The sequence below is a fragment of the Carlito syrichta genome, unplaced genomic scaffold, assembly GCF_000164805.1.
Source record: "Carlito syrichta isolate Samal-C Ts95f unplaced genomic scaffold, Tarsius_syrichta-2.0.1 Scaffold308529, whole genome shotgun sequence".
Lineage (NCBI taxonomy): Eukaryota > Metazoa > Chordata > Mammalia > Primates > Tarsiidae > Carlito > Carlito syrichta.
Window position 1 is genome coordinate 194,054 of NW_007252625.1, and position 10,639 is coordinate 204,692.

The following is a 10,639-nucleotide window of genomic DNA, read 5'->3' on the forward strand; positions in this document are numbered from 1 at the left end:
TCGAACAAATGGCACTTTCTTTAGGCAATTTTTCTGATTCCTAACCCAGTACAAGTATCTAATAGAGGTCCTGTACATCTATTAGATACTTGTACTCCTTCTTGTTATTTCATGAGTTCTGCTGTTAGTAAATGAATGTTACACAATTTTAAGCTAAATGGGAAGTGTTTTTTTTTTTTTTTCATTTTGTATCCTCTTTATATCTAATGCTATCATCAATATAACGAGCACAATAGGGTTTTGGTAATAAATTAAGAGGTTTACAAATGAAATTTTTAAAATATAAAGATTTTTTTCCTATCCCACCAAGTCACCTTTATTTATTTATTTATTGCTTTGTTTTATTATAAAGATGTGAGGTACAAGTCAGGATTAGGTATGTACATTAGTAGTCTACATGTAGGTGAAGTTTGGGCCTCCAAATGGTTCTCTCTTCCCCTGGTTTAGGAACAGGTACCCTTTGTGATGTTACATGTCTTCACCCTCCCCTGGCACTGTCCCACTACAGCTGATTCTTCTTTCGTCGTGTTGTGATAAATATTCAGGACCCACTAATGAGTGAAAACATGTCATATTCAGTTTTTTGTTTCTGTGATACATCACTGAGTATGATGGACTCTAAATTCATCCAGTTTGCTGCAAAATCCATAATTTTGTTCTTCTTTATGTCTGTGTATATGTATCACATTTTGTTTATCAAGTCCACTTATGATGAGCAGCAGGGTTGGTTCCATATTTTTGTTATTGTGAACAGTGCTGCAATAAACATGCATGTGCAAACATCTTTTTTTGTAGAATGATTTGTATTCTTCTGGGTATATTCCCTGGAGGGTAATTGCTGGGTTGTATGGAAGGTTGATTTTTGGAACTTTTGATAATTGCCACACTGTTTTCCATAGAGTTTGCACTAGTTTGCATTCCTGCCAATAGTGCAAAAGTGTTCCCTTTTCTCTGCACCTTTGCCAGCATCTGTTGTTTTTTGATTTATTAATGATGGCCACCTTTACTGGAGTTAGGTGATATCTCAATGCAGTTTTGATTTACATTTCTCTGATGATTAGTGAGGCTGAGGATTTTTTCATGTATCTGTTGGCTGTTTGTAACTCTTCTTTTGAGAAGTGTCTATGTAGGTATTTTGTTCACTTTTTAATAGGCTATTTGCTTTTTTCCTTTTATAAAAGAGCAAGTTATTGTTATTTCTACATTACGGTTACTCTCATGGAAGTTTATATGTAAGCTGAAATCTTTTAAACGTCATGAGAAAAATGGCAGTTTAAGCATAGTTCAATACATAATATTCAGTCTTCTTTTTTTTTTGAGTTGGAGTCTTACTCTGTCACCCAGACTGGAGTGCAGTGGCACACTCCCCCACTGCAGCCTCGACTTGCTGGGCTCTGGCAGTTCTCTCCCTTGTAATCAGTCAATGCCTCTCACCTAAGCTGTGACATGTTTCCATAGTCTATGGAGCTGAGGATTTTGTGATGTGTTAATACTTCCGCCTCAGCCTTCCAAGTAGCTGAAACTATGGGTGCTACCACGCCCGGCTAATTTTTTGATTTATTGTAGAGATGAGGTCTCGCCAAGTTGCCCAGGCGGGTCTCGAACCCACGGGCTCAGGCAATCCACTCACCTCAGCCTCCCAAAGCGTGGGATTACAGACTGAGCCACCGAGCCCGGCTTCAGCCTTTTTCAACTTCTATAGTTAAGAATTGCTGTCCAAACAAGAACATATAAATACAGAAATTGAGGCAAACATTTCATGAAACAGATTAATCTATCCAGACATTTTAGATTATGAAAATAAATGTGTTTAACTGCTTTTTTCTATTAGGAGAAATGAACAGAAACCTAGAAATCAGGACATGAAGAAATGTTCCATTTATAACAGCAAACTTCCTGTCCATTGGCAAGCCATTTCACCTCTCTGTGACTCAGTTTCCTTGTCTGTAAGCCGAGGTGTTTGAACTGAGTATGTCAAAGGTTTTTACTAGATTTTAAAAACGAAGATTTTCTCATTGCAATGCAAAGAGCATTCTTGCTCGTTTAACCTGCATGTGTTTTGATAAAGCAACAAAATCATTTTTGATTGAAGTCCAAGGGTGGGCACCTTAACAGTAAAGTTGTTCTCCTTGTAACATATTCTTCTGACAGACTGATGATGACTTTTGCTGAAAAAGTCTACTGGTGATGTGTGTTTACCTTGTAGCATCCTGAACCTGCACTTATTGTAAGAATGCAGCATCTGACTTCCTCGTGTCTCGCTCTGCAGATGAATAAGGCATTCACTGGCCAGCTGCAGTTCTCTCCCTTGTAATCAGTCAGTGCCTCTCATCTAAGCTGAGACATGTTTCCATAGTCTACGGAGCTGAGGATTTTGTGATTTGTTAATACTTCTGATTGGGCTTCACTGGACTGAATCGGGTCACTGAAGATGGTTGAATAAAGAGGAAAATTCATTAATTTGTTCATTTGATCTTGCAAAAGAGAAAATAAGAAAGCTTTCTTTTCAAAAAACACAGGACCGTCTTATTAGGTTTTATTAAAATGCCCATGAAACTTTTACAGATGTTGAAATTTAAGTCCTAGTTCCTTTTTGAATACTATAATTCTCTTATAATTATTTTAAACTAAATACCTGCTGCATTTACCTGATATTTATCTTAAAATGTTTTGAAAACTCCTGCCTAATTGTCCACAGAAAGTTTGAAACACTTTCCTCAACAATGAAAATTATTGACTACATATGAGTACGTTGTCAATACTGAATATTATTAATCTTTGAAATTCTGGCATTCTAATAAGTAAAAAAAGTCTTGTTTTAAAGATATTCTGCTGATAATTATTAGAGTTTTATAATTTTTTCATATTCTTATTACTCGTTTTTACTTTGTTTAAATTGTATTTGCTTGTAACTTTTGTCTATTTCTCTATTAGGCTATTACAACAAATGAACTTTTACTGTGTATATTTAAGTACATAGAATTATCTTAAATACAAAAGATACATCAGTGAACAAACCATAAAAAGGCGTTCTCATGGAGCTCAAATTCTAGTGGGAGGGAAAAAATAAAAAACTCATTTATATGCACAATTTTGCACCACATAATTACATTTTGGTCCACAACAGACTACATAGATGATGGTGGTCCCATAAGATTATATTACCATATTTTTCCTGTACCTTCTCTATGTTTAGACACACAGACACATACTATTGTGTTGCAGCTGCCTGTAGTATTCAGTACAGTAATATGCTAAGTTTGTAGCCTAGGAGCTGTAGGTAGGCTATATATAGCCTAGATATGTAGTAGGCTATGCCATCTAGGTCTGAGTAAGTAAACTCTGTGATGTTCATACAATGACAAATTGCCTAACAACACATTTCTCAGAACATAGCCCTGTTGTTAAGCGTCATGTGACTATATTGAGATTTTTAGAAAGCAGGCATGATTGGATTTACTAGGAAGCTACTTTAAGCTAACCGATCAGAAAAGCCTTTTCAGAAGAGGTGATATTTTTGTCAAGATATGATTGACAAGAACATCTAGTAGCAGAGCATCTTTTTAGGTGATAGAAACAGCTAACAGAGACATGGGTGAGTCTGCGGTATTTCAGGAAGAGAAAGATACTCATGGTGTTGGAAAAGGTGAAGGATGGAAGTTAGAAGAGATTGGGTTGAAGAAATTGGAAGTCTTAGCCCATATCCAGGCTAGTAGTATAGGAAAAGGAGTTACATTCCAAGCATGTTGAGAACCATTGAAGCTTTCTGTAAAGGAGCGACATAATCTGGTTTAAACCTTAATAACTTACTCTAGGTCCCAGGTGTGTAATGAATCATTGGGAACAAAAGTAGGAGCGAGGGCATCAATCAGGAAGTGAGGGAATTTTTTTAGGTAAGAACTGATAGTTATTTGGTGTAAAGGATGCTGTAAGTGGCCCTCCTGGATTCCCTTTACCTGCTGGGTGAGCCAATCTCCCAGCTACTAGGAGAGTAAGCTTCTATCAATCCCAGTTGCCCCCTTTCTGAGGAAGTTATACCTCATCTCTCCTCCTATGACCTTTAGCCAATGACTGATTAACAAGAAAACTCTCTTTCCCAGACAGGATTAGTTCTATGTGGTCTAGCACTTCTTTGTGAGAGCAACTTGAAGCTAATCTTTTTTTTTTTTGTTGGAGTCTCACTCTGTCGCCCAGACTGGAGTGCAGTGGCCACTCCCGGCCACCGCAGCCTCAACTTGCTGGGCTCTGGCGATCCTTCCGCCTCAGCCTTCCAAGTAGCCGGAATTACAGGCGCGCGCTACCAAGCCCGGCTGATTTTTTTTGATTTATTGTAGAGATGAGGTCTCGCTGCCCAGGCGGGTCTCGAACCCGCGGGCTCAGGCAATCCACTCACCTCAGCCTCCCAAAGGCACGGGATTACAGGCTGAGCCACCGAGCCCGGCTTGAAGCTAATCTTTAACTGAGATGATGTCTCTGCTGAGCACTTCCCTGCTGACCTTTCCTGCTTCTCTTGTTCCTCTTTTCCTCAATAAATTACTTGAACAAGAGTCTTCATCTTAGGTTCTGTTTTTAGGGAACTTGATCTAAGACATAGTTTAAGGTGACAGAGGTTGAAACAGAGAAGAGAGAATGGAATAAGAATGTTTGAGAGATAAGGGTGACATAAATGGGTCTGGAATGTGATGTAAAGAAAGAAATCAAAACAGTTTTTAAATTTTGTTATTGAACAACTTGTTGGGAGATGGCACATTTACTAATAGGTGATGTCTGGAAGGAGCCGATTTACCAATTAGAGAAGGACAAGAAATCGATTTCAGATTTGCTAACTTTGAGGTGTCTATAAGTGAATATATCAGGTAAGCAATTGAACAAACTCATCCAAAGGGCTGTTCAGTCTGAAGATCTATATTTGAGATTCAACTATGGCATTCAAATGGTATTTGAAGGCATGTGATTGAGTGGGAATATTTAGGTTGAGAATATAAAGAAGACAAAGTTTCCTGGAAACAAGTCCTGGCATGACAATATTTAAGGGTTGAACAGAGAAAAAAAATCCAGCAAATATATTAAGGAGTTGCCAGTAAAGAATAAGGAAACCAAGAAAGGTTTGTGTCACAGAAACCCCCAAAATAAAATGTTTCCAGGAGGAAATGACCAACTGTTGAATGCAGCTGGGTGGCTGATTTGAAGTTTTGATGAGGTTGAAGAAGTGTCGTGGTAGGAGTAGAATAAGATGTGAACTTGTACGATTAGAGGAGGAAACAGAGACTGGGATGTTTGACATCCACATTTAGAGATGTTAGAAACATCTGTGACAACAAGGTAAAAAGTGTGGCCGTGAACATGTGTGAGTTACAAGAAATACCAGTGGAGTGAGGTGGTTGAGAAACTACGAGGATATGTTACTGGGTGCATCCTCCACATGGATATCAAAATTCCCAAGCCTGGGGAAAGGAGTAGGGATATAGGGACTCAAGATGGGGGCTAAGTCATCAGTGATAGAACGATAGAGAACTGATAAAGTGTAATATTTGTTTTATTTCATTGATTTATATGTCTTCGGTTTTTCTTTTTTTCTTTTTTTTTGAGTTGGAATCTCACTCTGTCACCCAGGCTGGAGTGCAGTGGCACGCTCATGGCCACCTCAGCCTTGACCTGCTGGGCTCAGGTGATCCCTTCTCCTCAGCCTTCCAAGTAGCTGGAACTACAGGCATGCGCCACCACACCTGGCTAATTATTTATTTGTTGTTTGTTTATTTATTGTAGAGACAAGTTGCTCAAACTGGTCTCGAACCCTTGGACTCAGGCAATCCTCTTGCCTCGGTCTCTCAAAGTGCTGGGATTACAGACTTGAGCCACTGTATCGGGCGAGTCTTCAGTTTTTTGAAGTTCATTTTATTGTAAGAATGATATCAAAAACAAAATATAAGGCACAAATCTCTCCAAATCCCATCACTTCATCAGAGGATGGTGGATTTTTATGAAGCCCTGTAGCTGTTTCTGTCTATTGGTCTTTGACCTGGCTAGGTGTTCCATTTGTTTTGCTTACTCTGCATGAAATTGTGGCAGGGCTTTGTGTTACCAAGAACGGCTGCCTCTTAACCTGGCATTCAACCACATCAAGCCCGCAAATGAACAGGCCTTCTCATTGTGCTGGTTTGACTTTCCTGGTCCCATTTGCTGGTCTCTCCTGCTTGGCTAAAATCTGGAACAACCACTATTCATCATAGTTGTAAAATAGGGCAGTAATCTTTCATTTTGCAAAACTTGTTTCATTGTGGATGCCCTAGCTCAGATACTTTCTCGTTATTTCCACAGAGTAGATTGTCTGGTTATATTTCATTACTCTCTTTAGTCCATCCAGATCTTTCTCCAGTTCTGATTATGTTCTCAAATTATTTGGCACATTTGTTCTCTCCATTCCTTGTGACTAATGAGTTCTTATTCCAGTTTGGAAGAGGTGTTGCTACCACGGTTGTCTTGAACATCTGCTGATTGTTTCTGGACAGGGAATTACGGGGAGAGCGGAATGGATGCTTTCAAAGAGCTGGCTGCCCAGGAAGGCCTCTGTATTGCCCATTCTGACAAAATCTACAGCAATGCTGGGGAGAAGAGCTTTGACCGACTCTTGCGCAAGCTCCGAGAGCGGCTTCCCAAGGCCAGAGTGGTGGTCTGCTTCTGTGAAGGCATGACGGTCCGAGGACTCCTGAGTGCCATGCGGCGCCTTGGCGTCGTGGGCGAGTTCTCACTCATTGGAAGGTAAGTCATTCTCTCTCTCTCTTTCTCTCTCTCTCTCACACACAAACACACAGCACACGTTTTGGCACACATATACTTTCTCTCACAAAACTTAATTTTCCACCTCCAAAGTGGGGGGATATACACTACTGAACTGAATATTAGTTCTGGATCTCATTGATACAGGGATTTTGGCATCTTCTTGATAGACAAGAGCAGAGCTGTGGATAACAAGATGGTGAGTTTTTTTGTTTGTTTTTCAGAAAAAGATGAAAAGTTATTTTCTAAAATGTGTCCTCTCCTAGAGAATTATTCTTTTCACTTGTTCCCCCACCTCCAAGTCAGTGCTTATGTCTTCCTAACTCCTAAAATAGACATCTGAAAGGATATTGGTGAATGGAGGGCAGCAGTGAAAATAGAAAATATGTATTAAGATTTGAAATTTACAGAAGTGGTCAAAGACAAGTGAAGACACACAACTGAACTGCAAAACTTGACAATATAATCTCTAGTTGCATTATGGGATGGTTAATATTGATGCTTGCAGCATGTAATTTCTGGAATTGCAGATGGTGGATTTCAAAATCTCTTCTGCTCTCTTTCTGGATCATTTGTACATACTTATGTGACAAATAGTTTGCAGTATCACTAGGTTTTTGACCTAACAAATATCTCACTTAATTTGCCATCTTCTAATATTGCATAAAGAAACTGCTCAGTTTTTTTTTTCCCCCAAGAAAACCTACTGAGTTTACCTGAGTAAGGTCTCCACTAATCTTCAGCTCTTTCCTATTCTCCTTCCAAAAACTCTTTGTCTCTTCCCATCTCCTTCTCTGGCTAGACTGTAATCATATCATACCCACTGAAGAGTCTCAACCATTGTTCATCTTCTCTTGGAAGCTGGGTAGTAGTGGTGTGGACATCCTCACTGGACCTTTCTCTTTTGTCTTTGTGCTTGTGGTAATGACCACAATAGTAGTAAGACTAATCTCAACAGCATAAGGATTCAAAGCTATAAGACACTTCAGAGACTTCTGAGAGGAGAGTAGTACAGAGATTTAAATAAATGAATAAATAAAGGGATACTCTCTAGGCATGAGAAGGTATGATGCCAAGGACAAAGTATAATTCAAGATTAAGACAATTCTGAATATGGGTAAAACTGACACAAAGAGTCAGTTTGACCTCTTCAGCATGGTGCAGTTTTGGGAAGCCACTTAAACTTTCATAAGAAAGCAGGTTTTTTTTTTTTTAGAAAGAACACTTAAAGAAGGAATATTATTTCTTTTGGGAGTGAAAAGGATATAAACAGCATTGTTGAAGTGTTGCATGGAGTAATGTTCTTAATATATGTGCCAGGACAGATGGTATGCAGATATTCAGTCTTGTCAATTGTTTTTGTAAGATAACTGCTTTTCTGATGGGTGCTTGTTTTAAAAAAATTCGTGTTTATCATTTACAAAACAACAATAGTCTGTTTTGCAGAAATTATTTTCTATAATATTCTCAAAGAGGCTATCTACTTGGGTTCTGAAGAACTTGAACAGATGTGGCAAACGTGCGCTTTGGGCTGTACAGCCCGCCTAGTTATGAAAAATTATTAAACAAAAAGCTACAATGTATAATTGAAGTAAAAATTTACTCCATTAGCATTATTTAAAAACTGGGCAAAAAAGATGATGTCAACTTAAGGCTTTCTGGCTTTTGTTTAACTCCTAATAATGCAAGTGAGTTCATACAAGTATTTCTGAGAGTCTCACTTATGCTTGCTTGTGAAGAGATCAGCTACATGTGGTATCTGCCTCTTTTATTCCTTTTCTCTGCCCCAGCTCTGCTGGGCTCTACCAACACTTCCTAGGAAACTGTCATCACGTTGAACACCTGAGCTTCTGAGGACACTGCTTGCTGTGCCAATGGAATTGTCACTGATGCATGGGATTCTTACAGTGGCAAAGCTATACCACACTTTGTGCCAAAGTGAGGGAAGTGCCTCTCTGCCTTTCTGGGATAATTTCCACAAGGCTCTATCAAAATGATGTTGGCTTTTAATCCTATATCTTAAAAGATTTTAACCAAAAGAGCTTTAAATTTTTTTCTTCACAGTTCTCGCTCTTCTCTGACATCCAGATATGAGTTCATAGGGAGCTGAACTGGGGATAAAGCCAAGTCTCAATACTATGCCATACTTAGAATTAGCCTTCCCTTCAGGTGATTGAGTCTTTCTCTTCCTGTGGGCTGAATTTTGTCCTAAATGTTGCTTTGTTACTCATGCGAATGGCTATGTGATGGGCTTGGTTCTCTTATTTTGTCAGGTATGTCCAGAATAGTTCCAGTTTAGCCTCATGCGGCAACTTCCAGCTGTACTAATGTTTTCAGATATCTCCGCCCCTCCCCGAGGGATTTTATTTACCAATGATAAACTTTTTGAGTTCAAGAGCCATTGTTTAGATTTTTTTCATAATACATAGCATGATTCCGAATGCCGTCATGGAAAAACAAAACAAAGCATGGACTAAGAGTTCTACTTTCGCCATGAGGTAACCACAAAATCTTGTCTGCTCAGTAACTTTTTGCCTCTGAGTCTATTTTTTTCTGATACAAATAAAATATTTGGCTGCAGATCATTCTTTTTTTTTTTTTTTTTTTTGAGTTGGAGTCTCACTCGGTCGCCCAGTCTGGAGTGCAGTGGCCGCTCCCAGCCACCGCAGCCTCGCCTGCTGAGCTCCGGCGATCCTTCCACCTCAGCCTTCCTAGTAGCTGGAATTACAGGCATGCGCTACCACACCCGGCTGATTTTTTGATTTATTGTAGAGATGAGGTCTCGCTGCCCAAGCAGGTCTCGAACCCACGGGCTCAGGCAATCCACTCACCTCAGCCTCCCAAAGGCGCGGGATTACAGGCTGAGCCACCGAGCCCGGCTCAGATCATTCTTAAGTATTTTTCCCATCCCAGAATTGACAATATATTGACTTTATGACTAACCTATGATCAATAAGAATGTATTTATGGATTCATTTTGTCTAATGTTATTCATGAATTTGGACTGATCAATTTTCATTTTCTTACCAGTCACCTTATTAAAATCAGAATTCACTGAACAAGCTGGTCAGTAGTCATGTCTTAATCTGTGGTCATGGAATATAGCCAGCAGATCCATGGGAGAATCAAATCCTTGTGGGAAAATTGGCATAGTATTCTCATCAAACAAGTTAACTAATTATAGTCAAGTTACATATCATGCAAAAGATTCATTTTTTTCTTGGATCTATAAAATTGTCTCTTCTGAGATGCTCAGAATTATGCTCACCATATCTATAATAATAAGAATTTTCGTAATCATGGTGCTGATACTGTTGATGCATCTGATAACATCTGTATAGGACTTTAATATATGTAAGCACGGGTTCTAAGAACTTTGCATATATTAACTAATTTAATTATCACAAGAGTGTGATAAGATAGGTACACTTTCTGTTATTCCTCTATTATTTCCATTCTGATGTAGGAGGAAGTTAACCTGTCAAAAAGTGCTGCATTGCCAGAGCTGGAATCTGATCTTAGGTGCTGTGACTTCAGAAGTCATGCTCTTAGTCAGTAAGTTATATTGTGTGTCAAGTCATGCTTGTTTGTATAAGAGATGTTGCCACCAACCTTAGTTACTTTTCAATTTGCTCTCCCAGAGATTTTATTGTTCAGATTCTCTTCTTAGAAAAATAAGCTGCAGTTTCTCCGATAAGAAAATATTTCACATTTCTAATTATTCTTTGTTTCTCTGAATTTTCTATATTTATCTTCTAGTTTTAAATATTTTATATGATAATCTAGTAAATAGGACATTTAAAAAAACAATCCCATTCACAATAGACACACACACACACACACACACACACACACACACACA

The 10,639-nt window shown here is 38.8% G+C and overlaps 1 protein-coding gene across 1 annotated transcript in view; it reads left to right on the forward strand.

Moving 5' to 3' along the window:
* LOC103267911 (metabotropic glutamate receptor 1) overlaps positions 1-10,639 on the forward strand; it is a 353,912-nt gene that overhangs the window by 124,984 nt on the left and 218,289 nt on the right. Inside the window, exon 2 of the mRNA XM_008065480.2 lies at positions 6,510-6,759. Within this exon, the coding sequence (XP_008063671.1) occupies positions 6,510-6,759 (250 nt within the window). The remainder of the gene's footprint in view (positions 1-6,509; positions 6,760-10,639) is intronic.